Here is a 25,902-nt window from a genome sequence, read left to right as displayed (position 1 = left end):
CACTGTTATTGGCTTACTTTTCATGGCTAACACACCTTTTTTTTTTTTTTTTTTTTTTAATACAGCCCAGGACTAACTGCCCAGTGGTAGCATTAACAACCTGTGAACTGGATCCCCTACATCAATCATTAAGAGAAAATGTCCTGAAGACTTCCTCACAGGCCAATCTGTTGGGGGCATTTTCTCAGTTAAAGTTCTCCTCAGATGACTCTTGACTTGTGTCAAGTTGAAAAGGATAATCTAACCAGGTCACTGTAATCATCAAAATATCCTTTATATTTAAAAGAGTGACCAGCGACTGGTAGCAACAGTCTCTTCATGTCTTGTGTAAACACTGCTTAGTTAACAGGGGCTTACCTCATTGGAAGTGTGATGCTGTGACTGCACACACAGCAAGATGGCTCTTCTCATTACTGTAGCACCATACCTAGTAAATTCCTGAAGGTCCAAGGTTTTGTCTTGGCTCGTGGTTTGCAGGGATGCAGAGTCCTGCAGCTATTGCCTTTTCCTGTGCTTCTTTTGAATCTGTCTTGTTTCTTCACTGGTACATTTTTCCCCATCTAATTTTCCTCAGATGGATTTTTTTTTTTTTTTTTTTTTTTTTTTTTGAGTATAAAGGTGAAGCATGAATGTGGAATCACAGGTAATTCAACACCAACTTGCATTTAATACAATCCTCACTGCTCTGAAACGATAAACTCTTGTGGAAAAGCACAGACAAAACCCAAACATAGGGGAAAAAAAAACCAACATCATGGTGTGTACTCTAATAATATTGTTATATACACTGCTGAACTATTTATAGGAATTTCTTTTTTTAGAATGTTACGTGTGTGTGTGTGTGCCTGGGTATGTGTATGTGCACACATGCATGCAATGCCTGAGGAAGCCAGAGGGAGGCCTTACGGCAACCCCCTCGAGCTGGAGTTTTAGGCAGATGCGATTTGGGTGCTGGGAGCTGAACCCAGGACCTGTGAACGGCAGTGTGTCGCCCTTTCGCCCTCTCCCTAGCTCTCCTTTATTTCTTTTGCTCATGGGTCCTCAGCCATTTTGGACTGGATAACTCTAGTTGGCCTTTGACCTCCACATGTGTCCTGTGGTAACACCTCCTCACACACACACACACACACACACACACACACACACACACACATACACACATGCTTACACATATACACACACATACATACACATGCACACACACATACACACATTCACACACACACATATACACATATACATACTTGTACATACCCACACATATACAAATGCACACATATGCCATATACATAAATAGATGGACATAATACAGACACTCATATACACATGTGCATAAACACTCACATGCACACACACACATGTACACACATACACACATGCAAACTTATACACCATATACACACTCATATACATACACACATACATATACACTCACACACACATGCACATATACACACACATACAGACATACATGCACATATACATACACTCATCCATGGACACTCACAAACATGCATATGCACACACTCACACATGCACACACATTGCACATTTACACACACAACATATACACACATATATAAACACATATGCACACACACAGACACACACAAATAACTAAGCATAACACTATTTTATAAGTCTGCAGACATTGTTCAGTGTTTCCTAGAGGTAGAACCATCCTAGGTGATAACAGCTATTTTAGACCCACATACTTGAAACAAGCCGAATTAACCAATTGTACGGTAAGCGTGCGGAATCTTTTTCTTTCTCCCATCTCTTTTCATTATTCCTGTTAGCATTCGCATTTCAAAGCTGACGTCTAATCCTGGTGAAGTCTGAAGAGTTGGAAAGTAAACATCTCCCTCTTTATTTGCTAAGTTGTCGGGCAATGAAAATCCCCCAGTTGGGGAGCCTGTTAAGATGTATTCTGTCAGATGAAAAGGGCTATTTTAATAACTCATTATCATTCTTAGCATGGACCTTTTATTTTAGAAAAAAATAGATAATTAGCATTTTGGCTTATCACTTTCTCTTCATGAATACAAAAAATTTGATAGACAGACAACCGAGGGAGACTTCATTAAATAATGGGCCTGATCAGCTGGGGACAGAGTAAATTAGAGGTTAGAATTCAGCCTGGGAGTTGGAACTTGGGGTTTGGTGACAGTGTCATTCATTATCCAGTATATTTTTGTTGATTGACCTGATGCTGCAGTCCAAAAAACTGAGGGCACTTGTCAGCTGGTGAGAAATCAGAGGCTGATCCCAGCTTGGGGAGCTGTTGACCACATTGCATTTAACCTGCAGCTGGCCGAGGCAGCACCACAAGGCCTGCGCTGTCCTGACTTCTAGCTGTCAGCCCATTATTAGTGTGGACATGCTGGAACTTCTTCCAGAGAAGGAGCCTGGTCCTTGAGTCATTTTCTCCCATTCATTACACACCTCACTGCTATGGGCGGTTCCCTATAATATCCAGATCTCAAAGGGACACTTTATATGCTGAAAATAAGACCAGCTAACACCCAACCAAGCCTCTCCTGAAATTAGTTTCCTTTGAAATATTTTGGAACAGTTTATCTTTTGTTTTTGGACGACACCTACTACTGTGTTGGGGAACAACTTAGAAGTGCCTTACATGGAGACAAGACAGGTCACCACTGGCAGGCTGTCCCTGGCTATCTTTTGAAGCCTGTCAGTCAGACTTGAGAACTGTTCCCAGGAATTTCTTGGTGTGTCTTCTGTAGGGGAGTGGGAGGGTTAGATCTGAGGAATTATTCTTGCCATGAGTTGGAAGAAAAACTTTTGTCACAATTCCTCTTCCACATTCATCATCCTGCTCTGCGTACCTGAAGCAGCCCCGATGTCTTCCCCCTGACAGACAGAAAGACAAATGACGGATCTCAAGCGCATGATGTGTTCTCAAACACATGTGGCTTTATTACTAACATCTCCTAAGCAAAATAACTGAGAGCTGAGCCTGAAGCAGAGCAGTTTAGTTCACTGTGCTGACGCCGTGCTGGAGATGGAGAGGCCCCGTTTACCCTTGTAAAAACATTACAAGTGTTCATAATAGTGCAGTTTATTATTGATCAATACCTTACAGTGGAGAGGTGCAGACCAACCCTAGTTGCCGTAGAGCTTGTTTGTGTGCAGTAACCTTAGTGAGGTCACAGTGAGGAGGTATAAAGTCTGAGATGCATGCTGTAGGAACTGGTGTTCTGGGAGGAGAGCCGTGCTCCCAGTTGCTAAGACATTTTAACAAGGCATATGCTGTATTCAATTTTATTCTAGATTATGATGCTCAGATACAAAGACCACTCATGGATAATAAAGAAATGGGTGGGGAAGGTAAAAGTATTTGGGAAATCTGTGTCAAAACACATGCCTATGGAGTGGCAGAGTGGGATTTGACCAGGTCTGATGGCAGAGTGGGATTTGACCAGGTCTGATGGCAGAGTGGGATTTGACCAGGTCTGATGGCAGAGTGGGATTTGACCAGATCTGATGGCAGAGTGGGATTTGACCAGGTCTGATGGCAGAGTGGGATTTGACCAGGTCTGATGGCAGAGTCAGCTCTTGCTTTTATTCCAGTGTGCTGCTTGAAGCTGGTCTTGAGCTTTGCATCACCCTGACAAGTATTGGAGACCAGGAGTTTTTAAAAGATTGATTTTGTGCTCACAGACTTAGAGGTTTCAGACTGTCTTGGTTAGGTTCCTACTGCTGTGGGAAGACACCACGACCGAAAGCAACTTGGGGAGGAAAGGGTTTATTTGGCTTACACTTTCATAACAGAGCCCATTATATCAGCGAAGGACAACGCAGCAGGAACTTGAAGGCAGGACCTGAATCAAAAATGGGAACCCTTACCAGCTTGCTCCCAATGGCTAGCTCAACTTGCCTTCATATACAACCCAGGAGCATGTGCCCAATGGTGGTCCTGCCCACAGTGAGCTGGGTACTCCCAGACCAGTCATTAACCACGAAAATTGCCCACAGACCTCTAATGGAAGCTTTGTTTTCCAGCTGAGGTTCTTCTTACAGATAACTAGCTTGTGTCAAGGTGACCCAAAAATGCAACCAGGACACAGACCATGAGAAGGTGACTTCCATACTTGGGCCTATGGTAGCACATCCTGGCAGGGACATTCAGAAAGAAAAGAGCACCATGGGGGGTGTCTTGTGACTTGAGATGGGGAGAGCATTGTAGGAGGAGAGCACTGTGGAGTAGGGGGATGATCATGGAGGTAAAAGAGTATCACAGAGACAGGAGCATTGTGGAGATGGGAGAATCATGGAAGGGGAGCATCGTGACGGGAGCACTGTGACAGGAGCATCATGACGGTGACGGGAGCACTGTTACAGGGACGCACCATGACAAGGAAGCATCATGACAGAAGAGCACCATGACAGGAAGAACACCATGACAGGGGAGCATAATGACAAGGGAGCACCATGACATGGGAGCATAATGACAGGGGAGCATCATGGCAGGGGAGCACCATGACAGGGGAGCATCATGACAGGGGAGCATCATGACAGGGAAGCACCATGACAAGGAAGCATCATGACAGGGGAGCAACATGACGGAAGCAACATGACAGGGGAGCAACATGACAGGGGAGCACCATGACAGGGGAGCATCATGACAGGGGTAGCATCATGACAGGGGAGCACCATGACAGGGGAGCATCATGACAGGGGAGCAACATGACAGGGAGCACCATGACAGGGGAGCACCATGACAAGGAAGCATCATGACAGTGGAGCATCATGACAGGGGAGCATCATGACAGGGGTAGCATCATGACAGGGGAGCATCATGACAGGGGAGCAACATGACAGGGGAGCATCATGACAGGGGAGCAACAAGACAGGGGAGCATCATAACAGGGCAACATCATGACAGGGGAGCACCATGACAGGGGAGCATCATGACAGGGGAGCAACATGACGGGGGAACATCATGACAAGGAGAACACCATGACAGGGGAGCACCATGACAGGAGCATCATGACAGGGGAGCATCATGACAGGGGAGCATCATGATGGGGAGCACCATGACAGGGAGAACACCATGACAGGGAGAACACCATGACAGGGAGAACACCATCACAGGGGAGCATAATGACAGGGGAGCACCATGACAGGGGAGCATCATGACAGGGGAGCATCATGACAGGGGAGCATCATGACAGGGGAGCACCATGACAGGGGAGCATCATGACAGGGGAGCAACATGATAGGGGAGCATCATAACAGGGGAGCATCATAACAGGGGAGCATCATGACAGGGGAGCACCATGACAGGGGAGCATCATAACAGGGGAACATCATGACAGGGGAGCATCATGACAGGGGAGCACCATGACAGGGGAGCATCATGACAGGGGAGCATCATGATGGGGAGCACCATGACAGGGGAGCATCATAACAGGGGAGCAACATGACAGGGGAGCAACATGACAGGGGAGCAACATGACAGGGGAGCATCATGACAGGCGAACATCATGACAGGGGAGCATCATAACAGGGGAACATCATGACGGGAGCATCATGACAGGGGAGCACCATGACAGGGGAGCACCATGACAGGAGAGCACCATGACAGGAGCATCATGACAGGGGAGCACCATGACAGGGGAACATCATAATAGGGGAGCAACATGACAGGGGAGCACCATGACAGGGAGCATCATAACAGGGGAGCATCATGACAGGGGAGCAACATGACAGGGAGCATCATGACAGGGGAGCACCATGACAGGGGAGCATCATGATGGGGAGCACCATGACAAGGGGAGCAACAAGACAGGGGAGCACCATGACAGGGGAGCATCATGATGGGGAGCACCATGACAAGGGGAGCAACAAGACGGGAGCACCATGACAGGGGAGCATCATGATGGGGAGCACCATGACAAGGGGAGCAACAAGACAGGGGAGCACCATGACAGGGGAGCATGGTGACAAGAACACATGGCAGAGCAGCACTTGGCCAAGAAGTGACAGAAGGAAGGAACTGGGCTTCCACTGCGCCCTTCAGTGACCTGAAGACCCCACACTAGTCCTTTCTTAAAGCTCCTTCCACTGATGCCACTTGGAAACCATCACCTTAGCATTGATCTCGCAAGGATGGCTATTTATCAAGCAAGTTGGCAAACTGATGTCATGAAACTCTTCCCAAGGTGTCAAGTCACTTGAGCTGAGCTGGAAGTGTGTGTGGCAAAATGCTAAAGGGTTTTGATATCAAGATTTATTCTCTGTGAGTCACATTTTTATGTTAAATTGTCAACATCCCAGTATTAATTGCTTCTATTTTAAAGCCCAGTCTTCATAATTTAATCTACATTGAGAATTATATGCTTTAGGCCCCTCACAGATAAATTATGTAGTCATCCTGTGCTTCCTGTTCTCTGTGCTAAATGAACATGTGGCTGAAATAATCCCAAGGTTGGAGCTGTCGCCTGCGCTTCACCTGAACCTCTGGGCTTCAGAGTTAGTGACAATTACATATTAAGAACAGAGAACAGTAGCCACACACCCACATCCATTCCCTCTCACAAACACACATGCACAATACACATACATGCACACATGCACACATTTGAATAAAAAGTTTTTGGCATTTCATGGCCCTCCTCTCCAACTTTTTCTTTTTCTTCTTCTTTACATTCATCTTCAGGGATGTTGTTATTTGTTTGTATTGTAAAAATAAAACAACGACAACAAAAAAGACATTTGGCCAAGCCAGAAAACCGGAGTTTGGTCCCTGGAACCTCATGGTGGAAAGAGAAAGCTAATTTTCTCAAGTTGTCTTCTGACTTCCACGCTCTCTATGCACATGGGACCACAGACACATGCACAAATAAAATATAATTCAAAAATGAAATGAGGCTTGCTTGCACATTGGATTGACTTGGCTTTAGCATTTTATGAAAAAAAAAAAAAGAGCACACCCCCTTCTCTGTCTGCTTTCCCCTCTGATATGTTTTGTAGAGCTCTCTCTGTATGGTGTGGTGAGAGGGGGTACCTCAGCAGGCCCATGCTGAGGTATCCCTCCCCCATGAGGTAACAGCCATAGACCAGTCTAGTATAGAATAGAGTTTTTTGGGGGGCATGGGAAGGGCAGTTAAGAAGGGAGTAGAGGTAGTGAAAAGAGGGGACAAAGAAGGACAGAGAGAGGGGGGGCGGGAGGGAGGAGGGAGAGGAGGAGGAGGAGATGAGAGACCAGCAGGGAACATGTGGAGAGAGAGGCGGGGAAAGGAAGGAGTAGGGGAGAGAGGGAGAGAAAAGGGTCAGAGAGAGAGGGGGAGGGGTCAGAGAGGACAGGTTCAGAGAGAGAGAGAGAGATTGAGAGAGAGACAGAGAAATTGAGAGAGGTGTCAAATAGTCCTTTTTATAGAAAGCCAGGCCTACCTGGCTGTTGCTAGATAACTGTTGGTTGGAACCTAGGAAGGAATGCTGCCGTGCTAACACCTCCTCTTCCTCCTCTTTTCTTTCCTCCTCCTTTTCTTCTTCCTCTTCCTTTTCTTCTTCTTTCTCTCTCCTATGCCCACTCTTCCATGTGAAGTCACACAGCCTCCAGAGCTGGAGACATCCCACGATTGCTTCATATCAACATCTCCCCCATGGGAGACATAAACTTAAGCCCTGTACCTTTTTAGGAGACCATGTGTTGTGTTGGACCCAGTTTCTACACAAGTCCTGGGCTATCCAGACCAAGCTAAGTTGATACTGTGTTAGGTGCCTGAATAAAACTGAAGTCATAAAATAGTTTTAAAAAATCATAGCTTCAGTACAATTAACCAAGAGGGCAAACAAGTCAGCATGGACAGACATAGCAGCAGTTCTCCGGCTCTCATGAGTGTGATGGTCTGTATGAGCTTGGCACAGGGAGTGGCACTATTAGAAGGTGTGGCCTTGTTGGAGCAGGTGTGTCACTGTGGGCGTGGGCTTTAATACCCTCATCCTAGCTGCCTGGAAGCCAGTCTTCTGCTAGCAGCCTTCAGATGAAGATGTAGAACTCTCAGCTCCTCCTGCACCATGCCTGTCTAGATGCTGCCATGTTCCCCTCTTGATGATAATGGACTGAACCTCTGAACCTGTAAGCCAGCCCCAATTAAATGCTGGCCTTATAAGAATTGGTCATGGTGTCTGTTCACAGTAGTAAAACCCTAACTAAGACAATAGGGAAAGAAAGTAGCTTTGAAATGGTTGACATTTTCTTTAGTTTTTTAAGACAGAGTTCCACATATCCCAGGAAAGCCTTAAACTCACTCTGTGGCCAAGGATGGCCTTAAACTTTTTCCTCTGCCACTTCCTGAGTCCTGGGATTACATATGGAACCACACCTGCTCACCACACCTGCTCACCACACCTGCTCACCACACCTGCTCACCACACCTGCTCACCACACCTGCTCACACCTGCTCACCACACCTGCTCACCACACCTGCTCACCACACCTGCTCACCACACCTGCTCACCACATCTGCTCACCACACCTGCTCACCACACCTGCTTACCACACCTGCTCACCACACCTGCTCACGAGGTGATATATATTAATCCGAGCATGTGAGATGAGTAAGCATCCAGCCGACTGAGTGACATCCTCAGTCCGAGTCCTTTCACTTTTGCTCCATTTCTGCCTTCACTGGCCTTTTCTGCCTGTAAAGCCACCCTGTCTGAGTAGCTCTGTGGAGCCACTTCTGCTTTAGGAGACTGTGGTATTGGCTCATGAATTGCTAATAATCGGGTCCTCAGCGCTTTTTGATTACACTCAGTTCTTTAATGCTCCCAGTGTTCATCAGAATCATCCTGTGACAAGTCATGAGTAACTTTGAGTTTCTAAGATTTTTGGAAACCAGACCAAGAGAAAGTCCCTGCTGTGGTTGGAATGTGTCCCACAAGATTGGGATCTTAATCCTCCATCCATGGAGTTAAATGGAGGGACTTCCTGATGACTGCTTCCCGGATGCTCAGTGGGAGATGGCAGTGGTTGGAAGAGATACATGATAAAGGAGGAGTTTGCGCCCTAAGTCTGACCTATGGGTGCAGTGGCATCGCTTTCCTGCCCCTTTCCCTCTGCAAGCAGATGAGGCAAACAGTAAGGGCTAAATGGCCAGGGGTGGGTCCCTCAACCTCAGACCCCACAGGGAACAGTGAAAGGCATTGGGACGCAGTCTCAGGCAAAGGACGGAAATGCCTTGTAACTGCTCTCTAGCCGTATGCACAGTGCATGGTTCAGTCACCCTGTACATAACCAGCTTTTAATTTTGTCTTGGATCTCCAGCTCTGAGTAGAATCTCCAGTTTGTCTAGTTTCTGGCAATATTCAGTTTTTAGCTAATTGATATGCTTTTCATGGTTACGGAGACTGAGCATTTTAGAACACCACTTCATTAAAGCATTAAAAATACTGCGGGCTCAGTAATTTCATTTACTGGGTCAATAACCCATGATATCTAGGAGAAGATTTAACATAGTTTAACAATAATTATTCAAACAAGATAAGGATTTCAAACTATAATTACCATACCAGTAAAGGAGCTGGGGACTCCAAAGCCAAATAAATATTATATCTAAATCTTAGTTCTAGTTCTTAAACCTCACAGGGCTTCCACTCATCTGATCGTAAAGATCACGAGAATCTTCCCGGTTTTCAGCATGCATACAGCCTGGTCATAGAAATTAAAGTTTTTGCCTAAGAAGCACAAAGGCGCTTACAAATAAACATGCAGAACAGACGCCCTGTGGCGTCTCCAGCTCCTCTGCAGAGTTCTCATTCAGCTTTTCTTTCTAGGAATTTATATTTATGTTGATACTATACATTATAATCTCCCCCTCTCTTTTTTCTGATGTACCGTTAGTGAGTTTGTCTAACCATGACACACTAAGCCAGCTACCGTTTTATAAACTCTTAGTAATTCTGAAGTTGTCTCCCAGCCTACCGTATTTTTATCTATGGATGCTGAGGATGGCTTTCTTTCTATTTTGATTTTACATCAATATCCTTCTTCACTCAATTCCCAGGCTTTCTTTGTTCCCAGGTGCTAATAACAATATGTGAGCATCAGAATCTCATAGTTATAATCCAAAACATTGTCTCATGCTTTCCTGTGGAGTGGGAAGGGAGAGCTTCCAGATCCATTCCTGAAATGTGGAAATCAACACACGGAGCACAGTGCACATGGGATGAACTTCCATCCCAGTACGGGAGGAAGCTAAAAGTGGGTATTGGATATGCCGGAACAGGAGCTACAGATGTTCTAACCTGTGGTGGCTGGGAACCGAATCTCAGGCATCTGCAAGAGCAGCCAGTGTTCTTCACTGCTGAGCCATCTCTACATCCCCTCACTGTTATTTCATGTTTACATAGTCTGTACGTATATATGTACATATATGTTACCTCGTCACTCCCCACATCAGTGAGTAAGCATCTCTCTTTCCCTACACCCTTGCTGACACTGCTGTTTATTTCTTAAGGATGAGTGACTTCCTGAGCATTATGGTCTGTGGTGGCCATTGTTACTTAATTCTTATTGATGAGTGATTTCCTGGTCCTTACACTATGGTGGCGCATTGAACATCTTTGTCCCCAGTTGAGAGCAACATATGTGTACCCATTTTCTTGTTCTCTGTGAAAAGCCTGGATCGTGTATTAGAGCTCATCCTGAGTTATCTTCCTGGAGGGACAGGAAATACTCTACAGAAAAGTTACCTCTAAAGCTGGAGCGTGTTCAGTGTTTCCTAGTCGTAACACTAGATCATGAGTTACGTCTCCTAACCAGGGCCTCAGTGGAAATCTTGGTGTTTGAAAAGACTCTTCTTTGTCTCCCCTGGCGGAGATAGCAAGCTCCTTTTGCAGTATGCCTCAGGATTATACAAGTCTCTATCTCTGAGGACCTTCAATTAAAGGGAAGTGTGTCATCTATGACAACCAAGAGCACAGCTTTGTGTTGGCTGTGGTAGAGTTATTTCTTGACATTAACGTTTTTATGCAGCCCCATATTAAGTTTTATGTCTCGATATAATGCCACCAGGTACAAACCAAAGCAAATGCCACATCCCAAATCCAGGGGAGAGTCAGAGCCAAACAGTGGGTTATCAAATCTGTATTTTTATGTGCTGTTCCTCGTCATGGATGATTTAAACACACAGCTCCTGGAGGCTGCAGGAACTGCATGGTGCAGCTCTGTGGAGGGACAAGGAAGTGTGCCTGGCAGCCTGGCTGGGCTGAATGGATTTCTCCCTAGAATAATCTTCCCGGTTCTTGGCACACAGAGGTGACTCGAAGAAGATAGAAACAGCTTGCTTAATCACTTCTGAAACAAGGGAAAAATTAAAATACATTTTTTAGTTTGTCAAGCAATAAAAACAATGCCAGATTGTTAATGCATCTCTTGTACCTCTCACTTGAAGGGCCTTAAAGAACACGGAGGAGAAGAAAGGCAGAATCTATTCCCTGATGGCGTCATTATATATGGTGCAGCTTCTAAGACTAAAACTCTAAAGACACAGGGGAGACATGAAGCAGTAAATGACAGCACAGAGAGAGACTGTCCCTGGGGCTTGTCCGACAGGCTTTGTTCTGATTTATCCAAATTGGGTGATGAAAAGCAAAGATCTCATTTGTCTCAACATTAAAGTAGTAAATTAGCCATCATCGAGTCCCTAATTGTCCTGTGAGACACTGAAGGTACAGGAGGGCCCTGTCTCCCCATTTGAAGATTGCATTGCTGATCAGTTGAAATGAAGCAACCACGAGGGTAGTGTAAAGCAATGGTTTTAATAATTTAAGCTGGTTAGATTCAAACATGAAGGTTTTTTTTTTTTTTTTTTTTTTGCTCTTTGTCCTGAAATATTTATCGAAGCTCCTGTTTTTATTTGATGTGGACATGTTTCGTTTCAGGTTCCAAGCTGTAAATGGAAATTCATATCCAGCATGGGGCTGAGGTAGAGAGCGGGGAGCGGGGTGAGAGTCTCTTCCCGACCGTCTCTGCCAGCTGCTAGGGCTTGCCGTTCGCAGGCTTGGTCAAATTTCCTTTAGATTTTTGGTGACCTTTTCTAATCCCGACTGTTTCATAATTTAATGTTTTGACCTTTGTTTTCCACAGAGCGATGTTAGTGATGTATGCAGAGATTTAATGACTGGAAGTAGCTGACAGGTGACCTTTCGTCCATCACTATTTCTTTTTGCCTGGGAAACCACACTGTTTTGTGGGTTTTATTTCACAGATTTTAATTGTCTGTAAGCTTGTTCGGAGGGAAGAAGAGTAAAGGTTAAGTATTTCATTCTTCTTACTGATTAAAATGTGAAAGGGTTGGCAGTTGTCCCAATATATCATTCAAAAAGGGTAGAGCAATCCATCCGGCTCACAATGGGAGGAGAGTGATGGAACTTTCCAGAAAGGTTGGCAAGGAGGATGAAAGGAGACCTAGAAAAGTGAGCTAGTCTACCCACCTGGGTGAAGACAACAGGTGTGTCTTGTGTGTGCACACTCATGTAAAGTGAGCTAGCCCATCTACCTGGCTGAAGACAGCAGTTGTGTCCAGTATGTGCACACTCATGTGAAGTGAGCTAGCCCACCCACCTGGGTGAAGAGAGCAGGTGTGTCGTATGTGTACACACTCATGTAAAGTGAGCTAGCCCACCTACCTGGGTGAAGACAGCAGTTATGTTCAGTGCACACTTATGTGAGGTTAGGTGGAGGCAGGCAGGAGGTTAACTAAAAGTCAAAGGTTAACTAAAAGTCAAAGGTTAACTAAGAGAAAAGCTGCTCTTTCCAGGTAAAATGCCTGTCAGGGTGAGTGACCTGTTAACTTTGGCCTTCCTTTCCTCCCTCTCTCCCTCCCTAATCCCTCCCTCCTCTACTACTCTCCATTCCTTCCTGTTTACCCCCTTTTTACTTCTGATCACCCCTCTTCTTCCCTTCCTTCCCTTCCCTTCTCCTTTCTTCCATTTTAACCGAGTGAAGGACCATTTGGAAATACACTGGTAAAGTGATGTCTGGAGTCTCCATACTTGATACACATTGTGTAAGCTCAGGGAGCCGAGGCTGATTATTATGACTCCATGAACTTGCAAAGATAGAAGAACACACACCACACCTCCCTCCCGTCCTATCTATAGCCTGGAACCTTCTTGGGGAATTTATTCTCCTGTGCTTGCAGTCTTCTGCATTTTAAAAGCAACTCAGTTTTGTGCCTGTCAAATACTCATGCTTATAATACAGGGATGAAATTGGAAATACACATGGTGAAAGCCTACAGTGTAAGTAGGGCATCTTTGTGTTTGATGGAGGGAGTGACTCCCGAGTGAGAGAATAACTTGACCTCTTAGCCACCATGCTTTTCTGAAGTGGATGTGCATGAGGGAAGCTTTGGGAGGAGGAGTGATTCCCAGTGATGGACAACAGCTTCCAGCCTCATCATCTGCTGCACTGCTGGATTTTTGTTTTTCTCCCAGACATTGATAGCAATCTCCTTGTTAGAAGAAAAAAAAAATACAACTCATTGCTCTTTCAAAAGAAATGATCTGAAAGCAAATTGGGTAAACAGATGTAAAGGGCGATCCAACACATAATAATAAAAATGCCCCTGATTAGTTTATGACAGATTAAAATTTTAGCCATATTAGAAATGAAAAATGTTAAGGAAAAAAACCCACTTGAATGTTTTTAACATTTAAGGGCTATTGCTGGAGAAGAGAAGTTGCTTTTCATAGGCACGTCCATCCCCAGGCAGGGCATGGGGAGAGGATGAGACCCTGCCACAGCTCTGCCTCACCTTCAGGAAACTCTTACCTGACAACACATTCATTTTGTGTGTGTGCGAGTTTGTGCCTATGTGTGTCTATGTGTACAAACAGGTGCATGTTCCAGCATGTTCCTATTGGAGAAGTATGCATTCATGTGTGTGCACATGCATGGAGACACCAAAGATCACCCTTGGGCGCAGTTCCTAGGGAGCTGTGCACATTGTTCTGAGGTAGACTCTCCCAATCTCGGATTGGCTTGGAACTTATCATATATTCTAGGCCAGCTGTTGAGTTCAGGGTCACACCTTGGGTTGCTTCCCTTGCATTGGAATCAGAACATAGGTCTCCACACCTACTTTGTTATCGTCTATGTTTTTCTAGGGAACCAAGCCAGCTCTTCATACTTGCATAGCAAGCACTTTACCAGGCAAGCTAGCTCCCCATAGTTCTGAGTGACATTTGAAGTGTTTTCATAGATGGATGTGATGATTATGTCATATAATAGTTATTGTATTAATCAATTATATTAACATATAGGATATATTAATGCCTCATTTCTTTTTATTGCTGTGAGCATATCTCCTGACACAAAACATATGCCTCTCTTTTTAACATGAAAGCTATCTAGTGTCCATTGGACATCAAGTTTATCTTGACTTATTCATCATTATAATAGAAAATGAAAATCAACTAAATAAAAGAAAATCTATTTTGAGGAACTGCTTCTTGAATCCTTGCACTTAGGCACCAGAGACAGAAGGCTCTCTTTGGCTTTGAGGCTAACCTGGTCTATATAGAGAGTTCTTGGCCAGCCAGGGCTGCATAACAAGTCTCTGTCTCAAAACCAAATGAATGTTTTGAAATCCTGGCATAGTGGTTCAGGCCTGTCTTCCCAGAACCCAAGAGACAGATGCAGGAGGATTGCCATAAGTGCAAGGCTAGCTGGGTCTAACAACAAGTTCTGAGTTAACCAGGACGACATAGTACACACTGCCTGAAAAACAAGTCAACAGACTAAAACACCCACTTTGAAGATTAAGTTTGATTAACCTAATAAATGCTGAAGAGATGACTTGAATCATGACAGGGGTCAGTCACAGCCAAGATGGGCAGCTCTACTCAAAGGCTTGAATCATGACAGGCGTCAGTCACAGCCAGGATAGACAACTGTGCTCATATTTTTCTCAGACTGTTTCCCTCTTGTGGGCTCATCCTGTACCCCAGTCAACAATGAAGAAATAATTCTTCCTTGTAGAAGATGAAACGCCAAGGACAATTTTGGTGGGAGATATCTTGCTTTTCCAGGCAAGCCCTTAGGCCTCTGAGGAAGCCTGGGATGGGTGCTGCAGACCACAGAACTTTCCCACATGTCAGAGCTGGATACAGAGATCAAAGTTTACCCTGATTAGAACTTCAAAATGATGGGTCCTTCAGAGCACCTTGTGCAGAATAGCCACATGGAGAAATCATTTGGTTGTGCAATAGATGTCACCAAACTTTTAATTGTCGCCCAACCGAGTATTTATAACTAAGTATATAATGGCTTGCAGTAGATATAATTTTGCAAGAGGAGGAAATGCCTAAAACAAATATAGGTTTGTTGCCATTTTATAAGGCAGTATTTTAGATCTCAAATAAAATGAAGTGTTTGGCATGCATGGTTTTCTTCGTGTGTGTGTGTGTGTGTGTGTGTGTGTGTGTGTGTGTGTGAGAGAGAGAGAGAGAGAGAGAGACAGAGACAGAGACAGGGAAACAGAGAGACAGAGACAGAGAGAGAAGGGAAGAGGGGAAGGGAGGAAAAGAGAGGAGAGGAGAAAAGAGGGGAGGGGAGGGGAGGAGAGGGGAGGGGAGGGGAGGAGAGGAGAGGAGAGGAGAGGAGAGGAGAGGAGAGGAGAGGAGAGGAGAGGCGAGGCGAGGCGAGGCGAGGCGAGGCGAGGCGAGGCGAGGCGAGGCGAGGCGAGGCGAGGCGAGGCGAGGCAGGGCGGTGAGGCTGGAGCTTACCAGTAGGCTAAGCCTACTAGTGAGCTCTGCAGATGTGCCTGCTTCTGTGTCCTCAGTGCTGAGATTACAGGCATGTATCACCAAGCCTATCATTTTTAATCGTTTACATTAATCCCAGAACATTAAACTCCATGCCAGCACTTACCCTTCCCCCACTTGTGGGTTTTCTTTATCAGTGGGCATAGCTGTCAGAAAGGGATTAGTTAAATATATCTGGTGTTCTTCACCCAAAAAAACCGATTTAAAAAGATGTTTTGATACAGGAAACAAGATCCAAGGGGTGTATTATTTTTAATGAAAAAGAAAGGAGAGACAATTCAACTGAAAAGAAGAATTTGAAATTAAGATTAAGGTTGATGAATTGGACCCGATAAGTCTTAACAGACATCTCAGGAAATCCAGGCCCTCAATCTAGAAAGACACTGCATACCGAGGCAGAACAAAGCCAAGGAGACGTGTGTAATACATTTGTACACAAGCCTCCCAAATCAAATATAAATGAGCAGAGAAGCAGCAATGCGCTTAACAAAGAAAGCTGAGATCAAAAGACACAGGGACAGAGCTAAGAAAAGAGATGGGGGTGACCAGGTGAGGCAGGTCATAGCCGGCCAGCCACGAGTACGTGGGTCTTCCCTTTCATCATGAGTCATAGTAGTTTGACAGTTCCTTCAAACACATGAATGTATCCCAGGGACCATTCCAAGTCTTCTGGCAACTTGGAGTTTCCAATTCTGATTTGGAAGGTATTACTTATCAGCTCCTGTTCTTCTGCCATTCTTAAAATGGTTCCCAAAGCTCTGGTCAGCAGAGTTCTGAGCATGTGTGCCTCGCCCAGGAAGTCAGAGAGCCAGGACTGGGGCCAATAATGCACCCAGGAAGTCTCTAAAGACTCTAGTCATGATGACACTGTCATCCAGTCAACAGTGAAAAGAAGTATCTAGTAAAATCGCGGTCTACAACCAAAGCCACTGCAGGAAAAGGCCTGTTCTCCTTCCCGAACATATTTTTCACATAAACAACAAACTATTGGTCCCACTGTTGGCCCTTGAGTTGTTAGTCAGCTGCTGACCTCATAATCTGCACAGCTGTGGCTTCCCAGCGTTGTCATGGAACAGATTGGGATGTCTTAATGGATCACTTTCGGAGGTTACAATTGTCAAGTGAGACCAGCCTGCTGATTCTTATTAGCTAAATTAAGCCGTGTTGCAGCAGAACTGGCTAATTCATTCTAATGGCTGGGAAATCCAATGCAAATTGCCACATTTTACAGAACACATCCAAAGCTTTTCTTGATGATTTTTAGCTCCGTGCAAGCTGTACCCCAAATATGGTTTTATTGCCCACTTAAGGGCCTTGTTGGAATGGACAGTGGGCTGTGATCATGCTGCCCATGTGCATGGTGGTGGTGTCAGAGCAAACCATGTAACACTTGGTGTATGATAGACACTGATGTGTATGATTCACAGTGATCTTGGAGGACTCAGTTGTGGTAATGGCTGTCAAGCCCTATCAAAAATTGAAAAAAGATTGCAGTCTTCCATGTTGTCTGGAAGAACAAGAGAACACCTTAGACAACAGCTGATCTCCAAGGTCACTCAATGGAGCCTTCATTTAAGAAAGTGTTTGTGAGGGAACTGGTCTAGAACCTATGTCCAAGTGTCCTAATATATTTTTCCACTTTGGGTGGACGTCTTCTAACTTAGTGTCTGGTCTACTTGCTGCTTACTGCAGTTTGTCAAGGTGATATGCAAGTTCTTTATCACAAACTTGTTTGTGTGGTAGTGCAACAGGTATCCCAGACTAACCTCAGGTTCTCTAGATCACTGAGGATGACCACGAACTCATGATCCTCCTGCCTCTGCTTCTCAAATGCTTGGATTGCAGGTATCTGCCACCATGCCTGTTGATCACAGAGATATTTTTTAAAATATTTATTTTTATTGTATCTGTGCATGCATGTATTTTGGGAGTATACCATGTGTGTGCCGAGTGCCCACAGAGGCCAAAATCAGGTACAGTAGCCCATAGAACCAGAGATCCAGATGGTCGAGCCACCAGGTGGGTGCTGAACATGGAGTCACTGCTCTGTACAGAGCAAGAAGCACTTGGAATCTCTGAACCATCTCTGCATCCCTGATTGTAATGCTTTAAGGTATCTCATAAATGGATTCCCATGTGTCCAACAGGATGTGTTTTTTTCTGATTCTTAGTTGTGACAACTTACATGGATGACTTTGTCAGTTGTGTACATGCTATAGGAGTTAACAGAGACCAAAGGAAACACGTTTATCAAACACCATAACTGTTGGCTCCAAAATACTCCAGGATGTACAAAGATGTTTGCCAAAGTACTTTTAAATAGTAGAAAATAAATCAGGCAATAGCTGGGTGTCTAGAGTAGGCAAATAGATACATTATGAGCAGGTACTAAAACCATCTCCAAGGATTATTTACTGACACGGGAAAGACCAACATGAAGACTAAAGAAAACCAAAGATGCCAAATTGTGAAAATCTAATTTTTCAACCCGCTCACAACAGTCCACATAGAAAAAGGACGATGCAGTGAAATATTTGTGATCATTGCTGAGTGATAGAAATATGAATAACTTTTATTCTATCCTTTTAATTTTTCAAGTTTTTCATCGTGAGCCCATATTTAATAATCAAGGCAGGACAACCATTTAAAGCAATTTGAGTAGATTTGTTAGGAGACATACTTTACTGATTCCCCTCCCTGGTTTCATTCCTAGGAACCTTCCTCCCATCCTAGCTGGTAGCTGTGCTAGTCTCTAGTGGCTGAGGCAGAAGCCCGATGTTACTCTTGACTGCCTCGTCTTCCCTCATACCTGCTTTGTACTCGTTCAGTACCTGGACCGACCCAGTATCTACCCAGAAGCTTGTTGGCCCCTCTGCTTACCGGTACCACTTCTTGTCTTTCCATCACCCTCTCTTCTCTGTGAGAGCAATCGCTTGCTCTCCCTCTTTGAACCTTCTTCTCTCATGGTCTGGTTTTCCATGTAATGGCCAAAGTTGTTAAGACACAGTTCCAGTCATCCATTTCTCTTTCATCAAAGCTCTCCACTGTGCAGGGAGCTAGAGGACCCAAGTGATGCACAGGGGCCCTTCTTTTTTGTCCCTGGTTGTGCAGACTTGCTGTCTGCACAGGCTCTGCTGAGTGCTTCTTCCTTCCTCCTCACCATCTCCTGCCTCAACGATCAGCAGTAGCTTTGCTTTGCCAATCACACTAGAGTGGGCCTTGGTGATGTTTTTGAGTCATCGCCACTCTGTAACCCTCCACAGCCGGTGCTTTTACTTCACCCATATATTCTGTCAGCAGTGCCTCTCTGGCATTTCTTCATTGTTCCCAGTACACACATAGACACACTCACATACACACAAATGCACTCACATGCACGTGTGCACCTTTGAAGTTTCCATGTTGTATAAATTTCTCTTTTATGGACTGATCACCTTCTAATGTATTATACAGGATGCTGATATATTTATTTTATGCATGTATAGAAGTGCAACTTAAATGTAAGTTTTATTCCATCAGGGATTCTTGTGTATGATTGCTTACCTCAGCTGTAACTCTTGGAACTGTACCTGCTGTGTGGTAGGCACCCAGAAACGGCTGGGCAGAGTGCCACCAACAGGAAAGGTGACCAGTTTCAACTGTGTGGTGATTGTCCAAGTGGCTTTTCTGAGTTGCTTTACCTGTCATTTTTTTCTTTCCTTGATTGCCACAGCTGGACTGAGCCTGCTGATTAGCTGACCTTTCCCCTTGATTGCTTTTTTGTCTTTCCACCTAAATCAACAGTTCTGAACTAAATGGGAAAGTCCATTTTCACTAGTATTTAGCTCAATTTTCCAACTCTTTTTAAAAAATGACTTCTTAGTGTCATGTGTGGTTTGACTGTGTCCACCCTGCACCCCAGCTATTCCTAGGTCCACTTCTCTTCCCTATCCATCCCTAGTAATGGAGTTGTGAGCAGCTGTTAGTTGCTGGGGAGGCAGAGAGAGTTCTCTCTCAGAGTGCAGCCTGGTAAATCAAGTGGAAGACCATACATCTGAGAATAGTAGGGTACCACAAATTGCTCTCAAAGGGTTTAAAAAAATAAAAGGATATAAAATGTTCACTCTTAATAGGTTATTTTAAACCCATATCTTTCATTTTCTACTTTAACAAATTGAGCCGCTAATATATCCTTGCTGAAGTCAGAGGCAAGCCATTATCTTACAGGAATTCACTGTCTAGGTGACAGATAGGACAGGAGTAAAGGTGGGGCAGGACCCTCTATGAGAGGAGCCGTTCTCCAGTAGGGAGAAAATACGTTTGGGTTCAAGCTCAGGATTAAAAAATGCAATCTTATAGACGGTGGATGAGAAGGATGACTGTCGCCAAAGTGGTTCCTTTCCTGTTATGAAGATGGAGCAATGTCTTTCTGTGGGAGAGAAATAACAAACGTAATGTGTGCGGTTATTTTAGAAACCAAGGAAACAGGCTAATGCTAAAAGCAGTGAGCCCTTCCTGTGAGTTAGAAGATTGATATTTAGTGGACTAACAGATGCCTTAGAGGTCAAGAATGTGTACCACTCTTGCAGGGGACCTCGGCTGGGTTCCCAGTGCCCGTATCATGTCTGCTGAGGGGATCTTATCCCTTCTCCTGGTCTCCATAGGCATTTGCGTGAATATACTCACATAGAGAAACACATATACATAAATAAATAATAATAAAATGAATCTAAAATGAAGGAGCTCTAGACTTAGAAGACACAGGCTTAGAAGTTCTAATTTAGAGGATCCAGATTTTGAAAGTGTGGACTTGGCTCCGCCACTGGAACTGGTATTAAAGTACTTGCCATGGATAACAGTGTTTTGCTTCCAAGTCTTTGTTAGTTCCATGCAGAGGTATTCAGTCTCTAAAGACTGTCTGCACGTTTCTCCATGTTTTCAAGAGAGGCCTTACCTTGCCCATGTAAAACCAATATAAGCCTAGAGGTGCATTAATCTGATGACTTGGAGATTTTTAAACATCAGCATAAGACTACAGATGTCTTAAGTGGTTATGGGTTGTGTGTGTTTTCTTCATGTTATTATCAGCTGCCACCTACCTGCGCATACATAGCACCAAAGTTCAAAATGCATGCCTAGGTATGTACCACTGGAGTTTCTTTTATAGCTACCATCCATATCATAGAAACCAATACTTTCATACTTTCTTATGTCACTGGAAATTATGGGTCCAAATGTATAAAACTCATCATTTAGAAAGAAAAAGGAATGACTGTTTCTCCACATAATTTTAAACTAGCTTAGGGATGCAGAAAGTCAAATCATCTTTTCAACAGGATGTATTTACTTTTCTGATAAAAGCATAGATCCAATAAAAGCTACACCTGTAACAGAGACTGTAGGAGGAGATGTGTCAGAGATAACCTCACACTCAGGAATTGTACAGTAGTGACACACCTGTAACAGAGACTGTAGGAGGAGATGTGTCAGAGATAACCTCACACTCAGGAATTGTACAGTAGTGACATTTTGGTTCCCCAAGAATTCATGTGACCACACTCTTCATTTTTCTCTTTTGCAGCCTTTGCAACTGAACTGTAACCATTGTGCCGTCGTGTCAAATTCAGGTCAGATGGTTGGACAGAAGGTGGGGGAAGAGATAGACCATGCGTCCTGCATCTGGAGAATGAACAACGCCCCCACCAAGGGTTTTGAGGAAGATGTTGGCTACATGACAATGGTCCGAGTTGTGTCACATACCAGCGTCCCTCTCTTGCTGAAAAACGCAGACTATTTTTTCAAGGAAGCAAGCACAACCATTTACGTCATTTGGGGTCCTTTTCGAAACATGAGGAAGGATGGCAACGGCATCGTGTACAACATGCTAAAGAAGACAGTCGATGCCTATCCGAACGCGCAGATCTACGTGACCACAGATCAGCGGATGACTCACTGCGATAGAGTGTTTAAGGATGAGACTGGGAAGGACAGGTGAGTCCTTTAAAACAGCCTCGTTGACTTTTACTGACTTCTGGTGCATCTTAGCTGAGTCCCTCTGCTAGCTATCGAGTGAACACAGTTACTTTTTAAACTGATTGCTCCATGTTTCTGATCATTATGATTACTTCATGAGCCAACAAGGAGGTCCCATTAATTCTGCCTACGCTGCCTTCCGTTCTCTCCATTTTAATTGGCTTGAGGCTCTGAGAAATGGCGGATAGTTCTCCAGGATGTGTTTAGATGTCTTCCTATGTAGCTCAGTTTGATATTGATTAAGTTGGATTTTTGTCTTGAAGAAGTCTTTACTCCAGAAATATTTAGGAATTTCAGGATTTTAATGCATGGAAATTGTGACTCCTCCTCCCCTCTGAGACCAGGGATAGAACAGACTATTGACCTTCTAATGATTGCGCAGTTTCTTACACACCCTGTGTTCTTGAATACTGCACATTAGTATCCAATACTCTAAACAGAATACTGTATTGAACTTATGGATTACTGGGGCAGGAGAAATGGCTTAACGGTTAAGAGCACTGACTGTTCTTCCAGAGGTTCTGAGTTTAATTCCCAGCAGTTTAATGGTGGCTCACAACCATTTGTAATGGATCAGATGCCCTCTTCTGGTGTGCCTGAGGACAGTTACAGTGTACCCATATAAAATAAATAAATAAATAAATAAATAAATAAATAAATAAATCTTTTTTTAAAAAGGAAATTATGTACTACTTAAAAACTACCAGGACTAGGAATCTTAAAGACACTTACAGTATAAACACTCTTTACTCATTTATCCAAAAACCAAACTACCTTTGTGTGTTGTTTGTGCTTCTCTGTCCCAGGCCCTGTCCCCACCCTCTTGCTTGAACCTTCCTCTCATTCCCCTTCTCCCCATCTTCCTCTTCCTCTTTTAGCTCCTTCATAGTTAAAATTCTCAGGCAGCTCTACCATCTGCTGGTTTTTCTGTCTCTTTACAAAGCAACCAGTACAAGCGAGGGAAGCAAAGTGACAAACCGATCAATCTTGGCTGATGCTCGCGCTCATAAAGAATTGCTAAAGAAGATCAGGAAACCTGTGCCTGGGGTTCTCAATTCTATGTGAATTGTGCTTATTTGTGCGATACCATGAATAAATCGAGCTTCAAGTGTAAATGCAGTACTAACATTCTGATTTCCTTAATATTCATGCCGTCTTTTGTCTTTTACTACTCAATATTATTGAATAGGAAGTTGTAACTATTGGGCATGTGCTTGCGGGGAGTTGAGCTTTGCTGTCCCCCGGTGTAATTTCAGTGCTTACGATGAGTTAACGATCTTGGTGGGAAGGTTTTTGTGGTCTGTTTTTCTAGCTCACTATCCCCCACTTCCACCCAAAAGAGTGCCTCTTAAACTTTCTTAATAAATAGCATAATACACACAGAGACACACACACACACACACACACGCTCACTCAGGTGGACCTCTTGATAATGTGGGCTGATTTCACTTAGCGTTTTCTACTTCTGAGCCCTTAAAATGCAACTTCACCTGAAAGGCAAAACAGGGCAACACTATAACGTGAACCCCTCGTCTGCAAGAAGAACCTGGAAGGTTAGATCTAAATTTGTGTAGCATAAGCCATTCAAAAAGATGGGCAATGGAGATAAGCAGATCTGGTGTTTGCACGAACTGCACTCACACCTAGCACCATTCTGTACAATCGGACCGTCCTCCAGGGGCTCCTGAAACCTCTGGTCTCTCACTAGCCCCGAGCAATGCAATTAATTAGATGTATTTGGTTTTTCATTACAGCTGTCCCTTAGGGGATCTCTCAGTTACAACGATTCGCCTGGGGATCATTCGGGTACCAGAGAAGAACTTCAGTGTGCTATGTGGTTGTGGAGCTCGTGCATGTTGGCCTCTGCTGTGAGCCTTCAGAGGCACTGTAACAGATGTGAGGTCATAGAACAATTAGCAAGTAGCATCGGAGGTGTTTTCTATATCTATGATGAGAGAAGCTGCTTATTGCTATCTTGGCAAAATTAATTTGCAGATATCTATCAACGGGGTTACCAACGCTAAGCTCCTTTTTTTTTTAAGGTCAAATGATTTTATGGTACATTTTTCTTTTGCTCTTTCTTTTCCCTTTTCTACTTAGTGCCATTTCCCTAGTTCCCACAGACAGAAGAATTAAAGTGCACAGGTTCTTCAGGACTCTGCAGAAGGGCTGACAGGTAGAATCCGGCTGCTCTCCTCGCTCTTGGCCAAAAGGACCGCAAAGGCTTCCATCTCCACTGGGACTTAAATCTAACCTTGCTTGTGCTGAGTATATGATTTCTGTCGTTCTCTGGCACACACTGACAAGTTTCAGATACTATCTCTGACTATGTGGATATGTGTTGTATGCACGCATGTACACAGGTGGGAACCAGAGGTGCGAGTCTGGTGTTTGCCTCTGTCACTGTGGCCTTATTGTTTGAGACAAGGTCTTGTATTGAGCCAGAGCTTACGATTTCAGCTAAGCTGACTGAGCAGTGGCTCACAGGAATCAGTTCTGGGGTTATAGAATGCAGGGCCAGGCCAGCTTTTACATGTGTTTTGGAGATTTAAGCTGAGGTCTGGGTTTTTAGTAATGGTTCTTAAATATAGCCAAATTCACAGCCTCAACAATATCTTTTAGAAACTTATTATATAAAAAAGGTCAAACTCAAGAGCAGAGACTGGTAGTACCTTCATCTTTGTAGAGCCAGCCCTCAGCCTGAGGAATTACTAACTCGTGTCCAGCTGTACCCCACACACTTTCTCCTTCACCAAGCATTATTTTAAAGCAAACCTCATACCTCACTGTTGTGCTCCATCTTTAAATATTAATACATATTTTAAAAGACAGAAGAAAAACCCACATTGTACATGGAAATGTGAACATGCCCTTTATAGCATTGTATGTTTCCTTGGCTTGCAGTGGTCAACAGTTGTCTTGTACATGTGATTTAAGCATTAGCATATGGCCCATGTGTGATAATTGCATGGTGTATTTCCATTGTGTATATTTACAGATACAGCTATTTCCCTCCACTACATCTTACTAAAGAAACCTAGCCACCTGGGTGTTTTACCAGCCAGTCAGTTTTATTAACTTCACCTCATGTTATTTCTTCTACATTGGTTTATATGCATTGAGAACGCCTGGATTCAGATCCAATTAGTATTGATTCCTTTGCCAAGAGCATCATGTGGTACTTGTAAAGGAAGTATACCTTATAGTTTTCTCTTTTTATGGTAGAAAACACTAATGGTAACTGTCTAGAGTCAAGAGTTTATTAGGGTTGCAAAATGGTGGTGTTTTATCTTCTCTTTTTTATAGAAAGGAAGTTGGCCTCATTTGGTTACCAGGAGATAGAAGACAGCACCAGCCTCTTACTGAATGGTTCTGATGCATCAGTTCCTTGGCATCCTCTGAACTGACTTGCATGTTTGTAACTTCTAGTATTTACGTGCTGACTAACAGTCAAGTGTGTCTGTATTTTAGTAATTCAGTTTATTTTAAAGCATAGCTTATGCTCTGAATGTCTTACTGGCCTGCGGGAGTCTCTTCGTATTGGCTTAGTATTTTCCTGATGCTCAGCAGACGCCACGGATAGTTTTTTTCCTTTCCAGTGTTGTTGGGTCTTCAGCTCTTATCCACACATACCTTCCTGCCTGTATTCAGACATTTGCCAAAGAGCCTTGATTCTGCTCGTTGCCAAAAGAACATAACCACGGCACTGTGGCATCCATTACTGCAAGGCTGGGTTTCTCTTGCTTGGCCTTTAGAGTGGGGCAGAGTGATGTGTTTATAAGAAGATAAAGACATGTTCTATGGATGTGTGGTGAGGCCTTGGCGGGCCCATGCTGAGGCCTCCCCTCTCCCCTGAAGGATCAACCACATGATGATATAGTATAGAATAGTTTATTAACGGCATAGGGAGGGGAGTTAAGAGGGTACTCGAGGCAGAGAAGAAGTAGAGGACTAGAGGACTAGAGGACTAGAGGAGTAGAGGCCGGCCATGAGCATGTGGGGGTGGGGAAAGCAAGAGAAAGCAAAAGAGCAAGAGAGCAAGGAGGGGGCAAGCAGCCCCTTTTATAATGAGTCAGGCTTACCTGG

The 25,902-nt window shown here is 44.1% G+C and overlaps 1 protein-coding gene across 2 annotated transcripts in view; it reads left to right on the top strand.

Annotated features, from left to right (window-relative positions):
* Positions 1 to 25,902, top strand: part of St6galnac3 (ST6 N-acetylgalactosaminide alpha-2,6-sialyltransferase 3) — a 489,219-nt gene that overhangs the window by 256,003 nt on the left and 207,314 nt on the right. For both annotated transcript variants that reach the window (XM_076933427.1, XM_034500335.2), the window contains exon 2: positions 21,365 to 21,774. In XM_076933427.1, the coding sequence (XP_076789542.1) occupies positions 21,365 to 21,774 (410 nt within the window). The remainder of the gene's footprint in view (positions 1 to 21,364; positions 21,775 to 25,902) is intronic.

The sequence above is a fragment of the Arvicanthis niloticus genome, chromosome 4 (genome assembly GCF_011762505.2).
Source record: "Arvicanthis niloticus isolate mArvNil1 chromosome 4, mArvNil1.pat.X, whole genome shotgun sequence".
NCBI classification, from domain to species: domain Eukaryota; kingdom Metazoa; phylum Chordata; class Mammalia; order Rodentia; family Muridae; genus Arvicanthis; species Arvicanthis niloticus.
The sequence above is the reverse complement of the archived record's forward strand: the minus strand, read 5'-3'. Positions and strand labels throughout refer to the sequence as shown.